The sequence below is a fragment of the Glycine soja genome, chromosome 17, assembly GCF_004193775.1.
Source record: "Glycine soja cultivar W05 chromosome 17, ASM419377v2, whole genome shotgun sequence".
NCBI lineage: Eukaryota > Viridiplantae > Streptophyta > Magnoliopsida > Fabales > Fabaceae > Glycine > Glycine soja.
Genome location: NC_041018.1, coordinates 31,421,251 through 31,439,894, shown reverse-complemented (window position 1 = coordinate 31,439,894; position 18,644 = coordinate 31,421,251). Strand labels below are relative to the sequence as shown.

The window sequence follows — 18,644 nt, the reverse complement described above, 5'->3', positions numbered from 1 at the left end:
TAGAAATATAAAATGTTAATATAAAAACAATGATTAAAATTATATTTAGTCTCTTAAAAAAATCATAGGTCCTAAATTTCCTAGGCACTGTCCTAATTAATGGTGAAGGGTGACCGGTGCTAATATGGTTTGTCGTTGTTTAGTCATTGTGTATGCTGGCTGGACAAATGAATTTCTGCTCAGATTCACAGGACTAGACTGGTTGGGATTTAAGGGGGATTTGGTGGGAAGCAAAGAAACTTATATTTACATACTGAAGTGAGAAAGTCGACCTTAGAATGCTGAGTAAACAAATAAGCTTTGCATGAAGTGGGTCGTGAAAGTTTAATTTTGTGATCCCAAGGCAGCGAAACGGATGCAGCATGAATACAAGTGCTGGAGATCACATTGACAACGTGGACAACCGAGGATAACTAAACTCATAATATTCTCTCACGTCACAATTATAAAACTCAAAATGAAAGTTATATTTAATTATTTTTATAAGACCCAATCCATTATACTGTGTATTAATTAATTTTAAATTAAAATATCTTTAATTGTTATTATAAGGGAAAACAATTAGAAAAAACAGACAGACGAGTATTAATAATAATGATAATTTTTTTAAAAATATTATTATTAACTAAATTAATCTTTTTCTTTGATGAATTAAGCAATTAAATATTACAAATAAGACGGGATATCTCTTAGAACATTTGTGCTGGAGATCATTTAGTGTAATAACATTCTTATTCCTCTGAAAAAACATGCTTATGATTAATCAAATGAATCATACGAATTTTAGAATATCATGCGAATTTGGAATTAATACCTATTTAATGAAAAGGGACAAAACTAAAACCCATGAAGATGGTAACTAACTGATATTATTTATTTATTAAGATTAATTTTAGAATATCATGCGAATTTGGAATTATAGTCTCATACAAGGATTATGGACTAATTTGTTTAAAATTATAATTTTTTTAAAAAATAATCGCTTTTCAAAAAATCATTTTTTAATAAGTAGATAGAATTTATTTCTTAAAATAAGTAGAAAATTATTTTTTTTAAGTAGAAAAAAATTAGACAAACACACTAAAAAAGAAAAAGTTGTTTATTTTATTAAAATAAACACTTTTTTCAACTTTAGTTGCAAGTTTAAACAAAAACAGAGACTTGGTATTCGTTGCAATTGGTACACAGATAGGAAGAAGCCATTCTAACACAGGAATTTGGTTTGCCTTGAATGGAGCACCCTATTGGCCATTCAAAGAATGCATATAAGCTGATGTTACTGCATACATGAATCCGCTTTACTCACTTCAAAAACCCATTTAACATAAATCATATGCCATGCAGAGCCAAACATGACTATACATTTGTTCACATGTGCATGTACTAAGAAAAAAAATTAAAAAAAAAAAACGAATTTGACATTTTGGTCAAGCTAGACGTGATATATTTACCTTTTGTAGGCTGAAAGGTGTGTCCCTTTTACTTGAGATACAGGTGTGATAAACCTACTCAATTGGTCTGATGTAAAAACTCCAACTGCTCTAGAGCTGTATTGAGTAGTAGCATATGAATTTCTGTAATTTACGACAATAACCATTGGGTATCGTTTCTCTAAAATTAAATCAACTACATAACCAACAGATGTTGAAGTCGTAACAATGGGAGGAGGGCTTCTCATCATTGTTGTAAGTGGAGCATCCAACTGCATGGTAAATTCATTCAACAATCAAATATACAGACACAAACTGAAATCCCTTGTAATGAACAATTGTACTGAACAAGTATGATTCAATTAGTATTGATCATGTCGATGTATTGTGTCCATGTTAGTCATGTGTATATGTACAAAAGAAGCACACACAAACGAAAATGAGGCAAATTTGTTTAGTCAAGACTCAATTTGGGCAACAGCATAAATCAAAATAGCTGAAATGGATGAAAATTAAATCATCATTATAAACACTTTAGATAATAATTATGACCATATATAATTATAATCATAAAAACACGATAAAAAAATTTGTATAATCATAAAGAGGTTATAAAAGTACCAATATAAACTTTAAATTATTACAAAAACTAAAGTAGAAACCAGGAAAACACTGATTTCAATCACTTTTGAACCCTTTTGGGATTGCTTTGGTCTTTTGTATGAGAAAATTATAATAGTTAAAATGACAGATCTAGCCTAAAAATAGAAGAATCATAGTTAAATTTGAACTCAATTATAACTCAAGCCAGTTACTGAAAGTCGAAACCCAACTCCATATAACCAGCTTTTTTTTCTGGGTTTATGATAACAACCAACCCTAATATGGTCAAACCATTGCAGGTTGAGTTGGATAGGGTTTTAAAAGACAAGGTTTCTATTAGGATATAAGGGAAAGGGGGATTTAGAATATTAGTTAGTTGGGGGTTAGTGAGTTACTAAGAGAATGTATGGGAGAAGGAGGCTGCTATGCACCACTATCCAAGATTGATGACTATGTATTCAGCATGATTTGGCCGCTATTCAGCCACAATTAGTGCAATACAAAATTGCGACTCAGATTCTTGAATTAGAGCAGCCGTCAGCTGTGACGCTCAACAAAGCACCATAGCATTGCTATTTGTTGCCTCGATAACAATGTGTACAATATAAAACAGAGGACACACACCCTCCGCACATTAAACATGTGCATAATACACTTAATTCTCAACTAGTTAAAATTCCCACACAAGAGTCTATCTATTCTATATAACTTAAGAAGAGGAGCTATAGCATTGTGCCACATAAGTTTCCTCTTAAAATTACAAGCATACAACCTAATCCTGCCAATTATCATTAACCGAAAGACTTCGGTAATATTGTTTAAGTACCCCAAATCACAAGAAAAAATAAAAATAAAAACTAACATGTTCTTTCATATATACAGATAGTACTTCAGTTATACGTTATAATTCAAGGGGTATATTCAATGGGCAAGACAAAAAGGTAGGCAGCTTTCCCACCATCTTATTTGCTTCTCTCCGTGTCATTGACTTGAGGAATAAGTTCATCAATTAAAGATTGTAGGATTCTGCATGCATGTCTTTATAGTATAACACTATTTAATGAAATGTTAATCTTACAAAACAGATATTCCAAGCTAACCAAAAATACCTGGTTGCAGTCTTCACGATGGAACAGCCCTGTACAACTTTCCCATTCATCTACAATAGGAACAACTGCTTCATGAAAAAAACGCATAACTACTTTCCTCAGTTTTATGGTACCTTGTAGTGGCCGTGTTGCTTCAAATTGTATCATATAATTCTCAACCGGTTCAGAAGGTGAAACCTAAACCAAGAGAGACCACAATGAGACAAAATACAAGTTCTCCGAGCATAAACTACCAAAAATAAAATGCCGTGTAAATCAAACAGTCAAGCCAAAGACACGACAAACATGTGAAAATTATGAACATACATGCAGATATAAAAGCATGAAAATCTTCAAAATTTTTAGCTTTTAGAAAAACTTGTTGCTTTAACCACACACCTTTATATGCATGTACAAACGAGTAAAGCATATTTTAATATTAGCCCAATGCTACCTTGTGCAAAGGATGTCAATGAAACATTTGGTAAATACCTGGGGAAGTAAGTGAGGACTGAATAAGGACTTTGAGAATCCCAACATCGCCTCAATACAATAAGCAACCTATATTAAAAAAGCATGGTCATAAGATTAAGAACCTGAATCACTGAAAACATATTAAAATTTTAGAAAATTACTTATAAATGAATATCATACTGTTCAGAAGAAATCACTTCCTGACAACATTTGACAACTATATTACATATGATCCATAGTAATATTATATTTATAAAAGAAACATTACGATATACCAAAAAATTTCAACAAGCTACAGCTTTGCAAAAGGGAACTTTCTTTGCATTCTTAAAAGGATACTAGATAGGATGAAGAACCTGTTGGTCCAAAAATATACTATGATTGGAAAAACACTAGATTTACAAATCAAGGTTAAGACTTTTAACATCTAATGACGGGATCTATTCAAAACAACGATATTTGTAGACCACTGCATTACATACCATGCCCCCACGACTTGTCCAGGATATGCCCTTCCATCTTGAAACAATCTCAGTAAGAGTTTTAATGGCAACATTAACCTGGCAAAGATACACAGATGCAGATAACATAAAAAAGTTGAGAATTATTAACTTCCCAATGCAAAACGACGATATTTGTAGACCTTTCCCTTTATATATTAAAAAAATAATAAGGGGAAAAAAAAACTTTTCCACCTCAATGTCAACTGCCAATTGTAAGGAGGAAAAATACCTGGCCAGCATTCAGTGCTGCTTCCATGAGAAGGTGATCAGCTTCTTCTTGAGCAACTAATAATATGGTTCCTGCTGAATCTGGCCAAATCCGTTTATGCAATTTTTTAACTAGATCATAATCTCCAAGAAAAGCAAAGGCACGCATCATGGAAAGATAGAGGTGAGGCTTTGGCCTCAACTCTGGATTCAGACCAGCCTGCTTCAATATTTCTCCAAAAATACACAGAGCACCTAAATGCCCAAAGAAGATTTGATTAGAAGAATAACATGCAATTCATGACTTATTTAATGAGACAAAAAGATGGGGCAGAAGAACAAAGAGTACCATTTTGTTTGAATGGAGGAAAGAAATAAGAGAGAAAAATAGTGGAGAATAATCTATACTTGTATACTAATAATAAAGGAAATACACCCATTTGGTGTACACATTTCATTAGACAGTTTTACCCTTAAATCACTTCTTAAACTTCCATGTTCTTCTTCTAAACAAGAGTAACTGCCCAGTACTTTTATATTGTCAGATGTTTTTCTTCTGTCACTTTTTTTTACTAACTTTATTTAACTTCTGATTTTTTTTATTTTTCATTTTTATTATTATTTAAAATATTTAGAGAGGCATGGAGTGCCTTCTTCCCCTAGTATGCATTGTTTGGATGGACAGAAATGCAAAATTTCTCTATGTTTTGTTTGGATGGGTGAAAGAGTGAATAGAAAGAAGAGAATACAAATATACAGTTTTGCCATATGCCATGATGTAGGGAAGAATAATAAGAAATGGATGATAAAAATATAGAGTTCTAGGGGGCACACAAAAGGACAGAAATGAGAAAAATATCTCCATTGTGTAGTTGCCCAAGAGTTTAACTTATCCTAGTGAATAGATATGACCCCAGTATACATGACTGTAAGTTAAATTTTTTTCTCACAATTTAACCTAGAAGAACAACAGCAGTAGGATAATATTTGACACTTCAATTCAAGAGACAAGGAGAATCCATTAATTCCGTAGGCATAATTTCAGTTGTTAGGCACCCCTTAGGATTAGGAATATCTTACTCTACATGTCAAAAGAAAAGGAATTACCATGAACATTTAACTTTTTACTCGTGCCTGAAACAATCACTAAGCCACTAAAGAAACTCAACTAATGAAAGCATACCCTTAACTGAGCCACATTTTAGAAAAACATCAACTATTTCAGTGTAAGCAGTTCTATCAATGTATAATTCACGACAAGATTTCATTTCCAGCACTATTTTCAGAACTGAAGCAAGATCCTTCATCCGCCCAAAACCCTGCATTAAAGAGGGAGAGAAACTGAGAGATGCTGGAGAGCCATCCCACACCCAAACCAGCAATAGGATTTATAATAGGCCAAAACTAAAACAAATATTCAAAGCATATCAGTTACATGAATATTTATAAGTGAACAACTGAACATTAATATCCATTGAAATAAAACAACTGGAAGTAACTGAAAACAACTACGGACACTACCCATCAAAAAACTTCTTCAAAATAAAGCAAAATTTGAACTGATCAATTTACGTTGTATATTATAACAAATTGCAAGTGAACAAATAAGAGAAATCTCACCTTAAGCATTGTTGTATATGTAACAATATCTGGAAATAGATCATCATTGACGAACTTCTGTGCTTCGCCCTATAAATATCAAAGATTGAAAATTCAAAACATTTTCATATTTCACTACCAAAGGAAGATTGAACTTAAATTTCAAATAATCCCACCTTCATTTCCCCAAAAAATTGCATTGCAGCATCCAACTTTCCACTCTCGACACATGCTAAAATTAGTGTGTTATATGTGAGCCTATCAGGCATTATGCCTTGACGTAAAATTTCATTGAGCATGTTTATTGCAGTGTGTGGACAACCTGAGTTTATGTAGCCCTAAATTTAGGAAAAAGGAAGCATTCAAGATTAAATTCCATTGCGACTAATATTTGCAATCCCTAATACTGCAACATGCTATTCATAATGAAGCTTTCTTTCTTTCAAGATTATGGATCAGAGCAAAACCTTCATTAGTATGTTGTATACTGAGACTGGAAAGTTGTCACCTTCACGAAGCACAAAACCATAACAGGCAAGGAGACCATTTGCACGACGCAAGTCTCCTGCACTATAGCATTGAAAGTAAAACATCACCAGTCAACATGAAGTTTTCAAAATATCTTGATAGACTTAAACCAAAAACAATTAGCACTTAAAAATTGAAAATCAACAACATTTCAATCAAGCATGCCATCTTATTCTTTAGCTATTACATACAGTTGCACGCAGATGTATGAGCATGCAATACTGTAGTGCAAACTGAAAACACCAAAAGCAAAATTTTCATGCACAAAAAGATCACAAGAAAATAAGAAGCATGTACTTTCAAAGGCTAGAAATTCTCAAAAGAAAAACTTTATAATGTGGCAGACAGCAGAGATCAATAAGACAATAACAAATATTCCAATAACACCCAATGGGAAAAATACCAATGGCCAGTTGTCCATATGCTAAATTTATCTACAGTTCCTGAAAATCAGTCAGATTACATGCCAAACTACCAGACTGTCTGACTAACCTGTTTTGATCAAGGCATTTAGCAGACCAAAGATCAATGGAGCTGACAAGTTTGGACTTCCCATGACAGTACCATTTTCCACAGTTTCAAGCAATTCAAAAGCCTCGTCAACTCTTCGTGCCTCGCCTAATCCCTTTATGTGCATTTAAAATAAAATTCCAATCAAGTGATTGCAGCATTGAATGGTTAGATTAAAAAACAGACACTATCAGTGAGAGTGTGAGACTATAAGGTTACATTTGGCGGGGTTTAGAGGAAAAGGAAAGAGACAGCTAACTTTTTCATCTTTCAAAATGAATGTCATAAAATGATTATAAAACTATGAGATAAACAGAAGAATCCTTTCATTTCAAATATCCTCAAATGAGAGAATATGTAGTTGAGGGGATGTCATGTGTCCATGAACATTGTGAATGTATTACATACACCACATTAAATGCTTGTTCAGACTTCAGAGATCCAAATGAACCAAACCAGATTGCAAACCTAATCGAATTGTACTTCAAAAGATCCAAACCTTTTAATAACCTCATCACTCTCACTCAGACTCAAACTCACATTTGATTTTTTTCTCATTTTCTTTTGTTCAATGTGTTCAATGTTTTTTCTGGATCCTGGAGAGAATTTCTGAACTAGATTTTGTGTGATGATAAAGATTTGTTATGTTTTGGTTTTGACTTGTTATGATCCTTTATTTGCTATAAAAATTTCAAGGATGAACTTTATTTTATCATCTGATACGTATTGTATCAATTGGTGCTGCAAAAGAAGGAAAAATAACAGAAAGGCACAGATAGAGAAAATGAGAGCTCTAGACTCCCAATTCCATTCCAAAATATTCCATACCCCATACAACCACTGCCCTTTCTCTTATAACAGAATCCACTCACTGTTTCTCACTCCTCTAACTAACTCAATTCCCACTAACATAGCACTACAGCACTAATTCTGAATGGACTCTATGACCCTCTTGGACCTACATGTGTAAACCTTAAAAGATTTCTCACTATTGGGCAGATTCCTATCATCATCTCTGAATTTTTCAACTGTTGTGGAGTGACTCATCTCTGGCTTTAGCTGGATTTGAGTCATTCAAGTACACGTTACTTAAAAATATAGTACCACATATGCATAAAGGACTAGCCAGAATCTAGCTCTCACTAAACATATAGTTTACTGTTAAGTCAGCTGGTTTACAATACTAAAACCAGTTGAAAACTGGTTCATAGAAGTAGAATGAAGTCATGAACTAAAACCAGTAATAAAGAACCAAATCTGTTCAGTTCTTCAAAGGTATAACTAGATTGGTTCGGTTTGACAGAACATTATTTCAAGTTCAGCTTAGTTTTTATGCTGAACCTGAATGAAGGACTATTAATAACAGGCACATTACTTGACTTCTGTATTTTTGATAAACAAATATACATTATTTCTTTGAATTCTTTCTATCAGTCCATTTTTCAAGGAAAATTTATTTCTATTTACTTGTCCACTTAAAAGTTCAAGACATTATTAAGTACTATGAATCTTCTCAATTACGTCCATACTTATGTTAATCTTAAATACTTTTACACTTATCATAAATAAAGAGAAATAATAATGAAGTCAAATCAGGAAGTTAAAAATTCTAATATAAACAAGAAGAGTAAGCCGTGTATGTAACATTTATTCTTTTATCCAATCACAAACCCACATGTATGACAAATTTGTTGACTTTTATCAGAGTAAATATTGTATGCAATGACAATGTAAGATGTTTTTATTGACATCCAATTACAGATTGTCGTATATGATAAGTTTTTTTAAAGCAAAAAAGAGGCCATGCTAAGACATCAGAGTGGTTGAAATGATCCCAACTAGGTTGCACCACCTCTAGCACCTATCCTTTGCTGCATAGCCTGAATCCATGATAAGTTTGTTGACTTCAACAACAATCACCTTAAAATTCTTACTCACGCCTACCATGATTTTTTATTGGTTGAAAATGTAAAAGTACACTAAGGGTCCGTTTGATTTATTAAAAACTACGGTACTGGATAGGACAAATATTTTTGTTTCAAATTTGATTTGAAAAATATTAGGGTACAACACAAATCAAGCATATGAGGACAAGACAGAATCTTTATTTTCGTTACTCAAAAAATTATGGGACAACTTTTTGTCCCGGGTACAAAGTATTAAAAAGACACATATATCCCTATTTTTGTCTCTTTAATAACCGAAAAAATAGTAACTAACCAACGTAATCATTTTAAAAAGGAAACACTGAATTTTTTCTATTCTCATCTCTCTCTTTCTTTTTATTTCGGTAAACACATTAAATTTTATATAAGTTGTATTAGGATAATTAATATTAGGTCCGTTTGATTTGTTAAAAATATGGAACTGGACAGGACAAGAAGAACAATAACAATACAGGACAAAGATATAGGTTACAAGAAAATTTATTATCTGGTGTTTACTAAAATAATATAAAATTTACTAAAATACCTAATATTAATTATCCTAATACAATTTATATCAAATTTAATGTGTTTATCGAAATAAAAAGAGAAAGATTAAAATAAAAAAAATCCAGTGTTACCGAAATAAAAAGAGAGAGAGATTAGAATATAAAAAAAATCCGATGTTTCCTTTTTAAAAGGATTATGTTGGTTAGTTACTATTTTTTCAATTATTAAAGAGATAGAAATAGGAACATATGTGTTTTTTAATATTTTGTATCTGGGACAAAAAATTGTAGATTTTGTCATGTCCTCATCCGCTTGATTTGTGTTGTCTTCTAATCTTTTTCAAATCAATCGTGGAACAAAAATATTTGTCTTGTCCACTTACTTGGGACAAAAAGTTATCCCATAATTTTTTGAGTAACAAAAATTGTAGATTTTATGTTGTCCTCATCTGTTTGATTTGAGTTGTCATCTAATCTTTTTCAAATCAAGCGTGGAACAAAAAAGTTTGTCTTGTCCAATACCATAATTTTTAACGAATCAAACAGATCCTAGTATTTTAGTAGATTTAATATTATTTTACTTGTGTTGTCCACTATTTGTCAAACGGGATACAAGATAAAAAAATTTCATGTAACTTGTATCTTTGTCTTGCGTTGCTCTTCGGGTCCTGTCTAGTGCTATATTTGTAACAATACATGATTACATGGAAATTAAACTCTTTAGAATAACTATCTTAAAATCATAATAACGATAATTTTTTATTAGTTGATAGGATAAAATCTTTAACACTGATAGTGCATTGATATTAAATATCAATTGAGCATAAGCAACAATTACAATCCTAAATAGACAACTTCTATGTCGGAGTTCTTATCAAGTGTCCAAGTATATACAACAGACAACTTCTTTAACTAAAAATGAAAGATTTTACTTGAAATCAACATTTAAGTTACCTTTATTTCATCCAAACACACCTTTAGTTATAGGGTACTTAAGCCATGAGGCTCCCATACTTAATGGACTAATCTTTTTTTATTGGACTCTCTTCATGTGCTTAAGTCCTTACAGTTGATGTTTTTGTTGAGAGCCAAGCTAGAAAAAGACTACCTATAGGTTGGATTAAATGCAATAATGATAGGTGAGTGAAGCCATCAAAGGGAAAAGAGCTACCATCCATGTCAAGTAAATAAACTCATTGACGTGGTACTTAAGCCATGAGGCTCTCCCACTTAGAGCATCTACAATGCATAATTGCTTATATGAGTTGCTTATCATAATTTTATGGACCTTACAATTCCATAAAGATTTAAGCATTTTTAACAAAAATTCACTCCAATGCTAAGATTGCTAAAGTGAGTGCTTAAATTAATTTTATGAATCTTACCATGCTTCAAAATATGTTATATTATTTATGGTAAAACTTAAGAAACGTTGCTTAAAGTTAAGCAACTCATATAAGTACCCACGTTGGAGATACTCTTAATAGACTAATCTTTTACTCTACTAGTGTGCTTAAATCTTAACAAACTACTTAATTAAAAATAACAGCATTCTAACAAAAAAAACAAAGCAATGCAAAATTTGAAAATAAAAAAGGAAATGCGGAAAGTATGAACATTAATAGTATAATATAATGCCTTCAAAAGCGTGGCATAGGTGACAGTATCCACACCACAACCATCGCGTTTTTTCATCCCATCAAATATTCTAATCGCCGAATCGATGTCACCGCATCGAACACAAGCCTCCACCACCGCGTTCATCACAATCGTGTTCAGCTTCCCGAAATGCTTATTCGCAACCTCAACCTCATCCAAAATCTGCACCAAAACCAACCACATTTCACATAAGAGACAGTAATACTGAAATGCAACAATTTTTTTGGACGTGATCAGTATATTCATTGACATAGATTGAATGATGAAGATGTTGTATGTGACATATTTTGGAGTCATCCTGATGCAGTGAAATTAATCAATGCATGTAATTTAGTATTTTTTTTTATAGATAGTACCTACAAAACAAACAGGTATAGGCTACCGTTATTTGATATTATTGGTGTGACAGCAATAAGGATGACATTCTTTGTTGTTTTTGCCTATTTGGAAGGAGAACGTTTAAATAATGTTGTTAGAGCTCTACAATGGTTTCGAGGTCTTTTCTTTAAGCGTGATGCACTCCCTATAGTTATTGTTACCAACGGAGATCTAGCATTGATGAATGCAGTGAAAACTGTATTCCCTGAGGCTATCAATTTGTTATGTCAGTTTCACATTGATAAGAATGTGAAGGCAAAGTGTAAAATCCTGGTTGGTAAAAAAAAATGCATGTGACTATGTCATGGAAGCCTGGGGGAGTTTGGTGGATTGTCCTTATGAGCAAGAGTTCGATAAGTGCCTTAAGAAGTTTGAAATTGCGTGCTCATTATGGCCAATGTTTGTTGACTACGTGAACCAAACATGGTTGATTCCCCACAAAGAAAGATTTGTTAAAACCTGGACGAATAAGGTGATGCACTTAGGAAACATAACAACTATCAGGTATGAAAATAGTTGTAGCTTCCCATTTCCTACGTGCGGATGTTGTGTGCCTTCCCCACTAGAAGCCTTCATCAACATCACAACTTAATTTTCTCCCTAAATTTCTTCTTATAACCCTGTCTAATGTCCAATCCAAACTTCTGGTTTTAACCATAATCTGCACATTAAAAGCATCATTAACAATTAATGACATTGTTCAAATAATAGTACACTTTCATACATATATATTTATTGATTTTTTATTTAACTTTTTTAATACTTTTATATATTCATAAATCAATACGCAATTTTTTTTAAAAAAAAAATAAACTGCACAACACTAATTTTTATATACTTAAATATATTATAAAAATCTTACGACAAATTTTAAAATTTCCAATAAATGAGTTTTTTTTACACTACCCAATACTATTTATATAAAAATTTATTACTATTACTGGCAAAGTACTTATATGACTACATCAATAAAAAAAATTATCATTTACATATATACATTTTCTTGTTACACTAATTTGTACAATATATACTTATAAAAATTTTGAATCAGTCATATTTAAATATTTTACAAATAAATATTTCAAATTTCAAATATAATTTATTTTCTTAAACAAAAAACATACAATCATTATTTATTGAATTAATTTGTTATTAAAAACCAACTTAGAAAAATAAATTAAATAAATACATATTTAAAAAACACAACAATTTTATTTATTAAATAAATATTATTTAAACTAAGTTATTAAATTAATTTTAAATTCATAAGTTATTATATTATTACTTTATTAATTAATAAATTAAAATTAAAAACAAGCATCCAGATTAAACTGTATGTTTTATACGAATCTCCAACCCCACCCCCCCAACCATGCTTGTGCAATAAATTCGACGGAGAGGAGATGCAAAAACACTTATTGCGACGATGAACAACAACACAACGACTACGGTGGCCGTCCCTGGTGGCCCAATCGGCAATGACGGAGGCGCGAGGAAGAAGAGGCGCAAAGAAGAAAACAAAAACACTTTTAAAAATTAAATGAAGGATATTTTTGCTATTTCACATAATTTATTGGGTATATCAGCAATTGTGTTGATGCTCAAAGAAAAATCCATGGTGGGCCCATTCCTTATATAAGTTTATATAAGGCATTTTTTCATATATTTGATTATATTTTTGAAAAGACTTATATTACTAGGAATAGTCTATGTACTAATAAAACAATTGTACACTCTCATAACTCATTCGATCAAAAATCAAGTTTACGATATATTAAGAATTTTTCTTTAAAACTTAAAATTAAATTAATTATTTGTAATCATAATATAAATTTTATAATTTTAAAAATTTAGTAATACACACGTGTATAACACATATTAGCATACTAGTAATACTAATAATGGTCAAATGACCTATTTAGTCCCTTATTTTTTTTGTTATTTATCTTTTAAAAAGTTAATATTAATCATTTATATCTTTAAATTAGTTCAAATTAATTCTTTGGTCCTTTAAAATTTGATGCAGTCAATAATTTAAAAATATTAGCCACTATAAAAATCCCCACACAATCTGTTTTTCAATTCTTTCCTTTTCCTTCCTCTTCTCCTCTCCCTTACAAACCCAGAAACTCAAACTCTACCCCTAAATTTTTATTTCCCCTAAACCCTAACTCTCTTGAATTCCGCTATGCCCTCTGCATCCTCTCCAATTGCCTCACCCTAACGTCACTGCCATTGTCAACTCATCAAGAGTCGCCTTGTTGCCCACAGCCACTCTTCTCCAGTTACCTCATTTTGATTTTGATAGGAGATTCTAATTATGACTTTCCCTCCTCACCACCCACAATGACAGAGAAAGGGATGAGAATCCCTTTGTTTCAATCCTCCTCTCCACCCAGGATTCCGATTCTAACATTGGCAAAGCCCTTGTGGCCATCATCGCACGATAGGAACAACTCCATCTCCTTCGCTTGAGTCCCATCCAAGTACTTCTGAATCTCACCGAGGTGAAAGAACCACTTCACCTTCACCTTCACCTTCTTGGACTTGTCGTGGGTCTCCCAAATCTTGATGAGCCTCCTGATGTGGGGCTTGTCGTTGCTCCGTTCTAGAGGCAAACAATTTCTTTCTTTTTCTCTCTAATGCATCTCTTCTTGCCCCACGTGAATTCGAACTTGAATTCAAATTTGAGATGGTCTTCAATGGCATTGATTCTGCCATGGGTTGGAACGAGGAAGAGGGAAATTGTCGTGGGGAGAAGGGTGAGGAGGTCATGGAGTTGAAAGAGTAATTGTAGGGAGGGTGAAGAAGAGGGGGAAGGGGTAGATCTGAGAAACATATTTTGTGGAACATTTAGCCGCCAATATTTTTTAAATTATTAACTACGTCAGTTTCTAATGGATGAAAGGATCATTTGAACAATTTAAAAAATAAAAGACTTATATGAATTTTTAAAAGATAAAAGATCAAAATAAAAAAATAGGTTAAATTAATTTTTTTGCCTTTCAATTTATTATTTAAATTCAATTTGGTTTTCTATTTTTTTAGATTTTAATTGGTCCTTTAATTTTTAAAAACATTTCAATTTGGTCATCTTATTTCTCTTTGTTCAATTTGATCTTCTAAGTTTTAAAATTGGTTATCTTTTTGGAAAATATATATTTGTGGTGGTTTAAAATCATTTAGTAATAATTTTCAACCACCACAAAATGTGATTTATTACAATTTAGATTTAAGGACCAAATTGAATCAATTTAAAAAATTAAAAAATCAAATTAGATCCATAAAAAAACTAAACGATTAAATTAACTTTAAAAATAAATTAAAAGACTAAATAGCTAATTTAACAAAAAAATAAGATAAAAAACTAAATAAAGTATTTGTCCTACTAATTATAGAAACTTGTTCCTTTCTCAAATAAGTACTAATAGTTTGTTTAAAAATATTTTTGTCTTTTCAAAATAACCTAACACTATTTTTAATTCTTATAAATAAAAAATTAAAATATTTTGTATTGTATTTTTCTTCTACTTCTTTCAATTTAAAAACTATAAAAAATTATTTTCTCTCATATTTCTTTCTACTCTACTTATTTCTTTCTTTCTCGTGAGTTTGGTGTGGTAGCGGGAGGGACGAAAGGCGAGGAAGGGCACTGATTTGTGTTGATTTTAAAAAAGTGCTTGATTTGAATGCCACTAACATGAAAGAAATATTCAAAAAATTTTCATGGTTCGTACTGTTGCAAGCTTCATCGCATAGATGAGCAGATTTAGATTTGGGGAGAAATAAATATTGTTTATCTGTCTTAAAAAAAAACTCATAATTTTTAGCACACCTGCACAAGTTTCTTTTGGAATAGTGAACTAATATTGTAATTTACTCATTAGATTTATTTTATTTTTCTTTCCATAACTTAATCATTTTAATTTAAATATTTTTCTTTTATTTTCTTTTATTTCTCTTAAAACCATCTCTCTTTTCATTTTGTTTCTCTTTTTTTTTCTTCTCACCTATTTTCTTTTTTTTTTTTCCTCCTCAGAGCCAAACACACCCTTTCATCTCTCTTTATCCCGACAAAGCATGTAAGTGTTTCTTCTTCTTTTTTCCAGCATGAAAGTGTTTCTTTCTTATTCCTAGTAGATTTGCATTTCGACTACTAAACACTCGTTTTCTTTCTTAATTGTTATTCTCGGATACTTGTGTACTTTAATTGGTAAGCAGATAAATAGCTGTGGTGAAAATAAAACTCAATAATAGTCCTATCTATACAATAATTAATTCATTTGACATTGCAAGTCTCCGTCGACGAATAATATCCACTCATTTTAACTCTCATACGCACGTTGCACCCTAAAATTCAAACACTAATTTTTAGTTCCTGTGGTTGTGGTAGCTCACGGAGTATTCAATAGTCATGGACCTTGTTTATTTACTTTTATATATCACGCACTGCCACAGTTAATAAATTAAAATCATTAGATGAAGATCAAATCACTTATATTATGCCTCAATAAAAAAAGATTTGAAATACTGGGTTTAGTGTAATTTTGTTTACTCGATCACTTAATTAGAAATTCTAAAAAGTATAACTTTACGATAACTATAAAATAGCTTAATTCTTTCTTATTCCTAGGGTGTAAAATTTTAAAATACCTACCAACTATAAATGATGACTGTGATAGTCGTGTTGGTAGTTTACCGACTTGTTTATATATATATATATATATATATATATATATATATATATATATATATATATATATATATATATATCAGAAGTATAGAAGTGTAATACATAGCACACCAATGTTATAAACAAAAGGGGTAGGGAATATATTTACCACTAATAGAATTATCTAACATAATTATTATGTGTAATTTTTATTATAAATCATGTTTTTGATGCATCATCATTTGGAATAGTCTAGAGAATAAACACAGATTAATAGAGTCATCATTCACTAGTTTAACTTCGTCAACTAATCTAAATAAATAAAGAAATTAAAAACATAATTTATAAAAAAATAATATATAATTATCCCATTGTAATTTCTTTGACAAGTTAGAGGGCAGATAACATGACTATTATATCATTAATTAAAATTGTTACTAGACCGATAACTAAAATTGTTAACTGAGAATAAAAAATATAAAGACCCAAAACACTAAAAGTTTTATTTAGAGAACAAGAACTAATATTTTTAAAATATGGATCAAAAGCAAAATTAACCTAGTTTATAATCACACTATTCATACATGCATTATGTATCGTTTTTTAATGCATGCATTTAAGATTTGATCTGCCTAATCTTGATGCAACAATCCTAATTCATTAATTAACGTGAACACTTTAAAAAAAAAAAAAAGTAAACGCGCCTGCCTCCAATACGAACCAATTAACGTCACACTCGAGTTTAGGCAGAAAAGAATTTTCTCTTTACGCGCTGCATCCTTGAACACAAGTTTTTGATTAACTGATTAATTTCTCATAACTTCTTTTTTCTTTTAGAACAATCTCAACATTACTCGCTCCTTCTCAGATTCTCTTTATTTCTTCAAATGCTAACTAGCTCTTTGCCTCATTTTATATAAATAGCTCCATGCATATTCTAAATTCTAAAACCACAATCAATTTTATCTTTCAACCTCAAAACTTAATCAAACCAAAAACGTTAGCAAATTGTGTTTGGTATCCGTGTCAGACTTCACGCTTCATAAGTATTGACACAAAGTGTGATTGTAATGTGTCTGGTGTTTGTGTGCAACGAGGAAGAAAGGGTGTTGGGGAGACAGACAGCACCAGGGGCATGCCCTTATTGTGGAGGGATGGTACAAGCCATTAATGTAGAGAGCCAGTGGAGGTTCTGTTTTCTGCCATTATGCTTTAAGACCAAACGCAAATACTATTGTACCATGTGCACAAGAAGACTAGAGGTGATCTAACAAGTGATTCATCTACAAAAACAATCACTAAGGAGCAACCCCATTTTATTTTTCCTTTGCTGATTTTGTTTTACCCTTTTCTTTGTTTATATTGAATTGATAAACACCATGTAATTTTGGGGACTCTACCTCCTTTTTCTAATACATGTCATGGCTTATACTTGTATGTTTCACATTAGCAAATTTAATTGAAAAATCTTGCATTTGCAGACAAGGAAATATTCACGTTTGTAGAATTTAGTTATTGTGATTCTTGTGAAATGAATTTAATGGCTTTACGTACGTTGTAAATGTGGTGATAATTTGTTGTGACAGCATTTACAATATTGGAATTACCAATATAATAAACAATGCTGATGGAGCATATAAAATACGAGGTGTAGTGAAAAAGAAAGGTTTTTTTTTTAATACAAATTTGAGTCGATAAAAAATTTCTACTAAAAAATAAGTAACAGGGTGTCGAATTCATATTAATTTTTTATGTTTCAATTTTAAAGGATCCTTATAAAATATCAATATAACCAATCACCAAAAACACATTAGGTTAGATTATTAAGAAGAGTTTTAGGAATATCCGGATCTATAATGATTGATCAAACAAACTTGGCAGAACCTGAATCTGTATGTGGTTTCTGATCTATGTACTCTTCTTAGGATCTGTTACGGAACAGATAATCAGCTAATAACGTAACTGGTGACTTCATAGTTCTTCCTCAACCAGAATCTATTTATTCCTTAATATTCCTTAATAGGTATATTGGGGACCATAACCTTCTTATAGCGTATTAACCTAATAGGATTTCCATTATTTCCTAATGGGCCAACACTGACATCTGCTAATTTAAGTCCATATTCTTTGATTTAGTTGTCAAAAGGGCTCACTTAATTTGATCATATAAAATAAAACCCCCTAATGATAAATAACTAGTATAATTGTCTTATAATATTATCCCACATTAATTATTGAAATAGAAAATTCTAACAATCTCCCACTTAGGCTACATATTGTAACAATTATATAAAAAATCCTTAAGCGTGCATCTGAATGCTATTTACCTTTAGACTTCCACCTTAACAACCTGGTCTATCTCATGTATCAATAATAGAATCATTATGTCTTTCGTTACTACAACAAATGTAACTAGACCCCAATGACCACCACATAAATACACTCAATTACATAGGTCAATATGGATAAGCAACATGGAAATTACATGCAATGTGATTTCAGTCATGCCTATTTTCAATTGGTTCAAACTTTATTCTTTATAGAGATCAATCCAAACAC

The 18,644-nt window shown here is 31.3% G+C and overlaps 2 protein-coding genes across 2 annotated transcripts; one reads left to right on the top strand and one right to left on the bottom strand.

The window, feature by feature from the left end:
* Nucleotides 1-1,230: 1,230 nt before the first annotated feature.
* Nucleotides 1,231-15,297, bottom strand: LOC114391637 (pentatricopeptide repeat-containing protein At5g10690-like). The gene is made up of 13 exons (XM_028352622.1): nucleotides 15,294-15,297; nucleotides 14,998-15,065; nucleotides 11,015-11,197; nucleotides 6,925-7,057; nucleotides 6,372-6,469; nucleotides 6,081-6,242; nucleotides 5,926-5,994; nucleotides 5,489-5,624; nucleotides 4,328-4,560; nucleotides 4,078-4,155; nucleotides 3,614-3,682; nucleotides 3,143-3,319; nucleotides 1,231-1,702 (listed from the first exon to the last, which is right to left on the bottom strand). Exons 1-13 carry the CDS (start codon nucleotides 15,295-15,297, stop codon nucleotides 1,448-1,450), a joined length of 1,665 nt encoding a protein of 554 aa, XP_028208423.1. The 3' UTR covers nucleotides 1,231-1,447.
* A 1,772-nt stretch (nucleotides 15,298-17,069) lies between these two features.
* On the top strand, nucleotides 17,070-17,357 carry LOC114393023. The gene has a single exon (XM_028354282.1). It carries the CDS (start codon nucleotides 17,156-17,158, stop codon nucleotides 17,354-17,356), a length of 201 nt encoding a protein of 66 aa, XP_028210083.1. The 5' UTR covers nucleotides 17,070-17,155; the 3' UTR covers nucleotide 17,357.
* The last annotated feature ends 1,287 nt before the right edge of the window (nucleotides 17,358-18,644 follow it).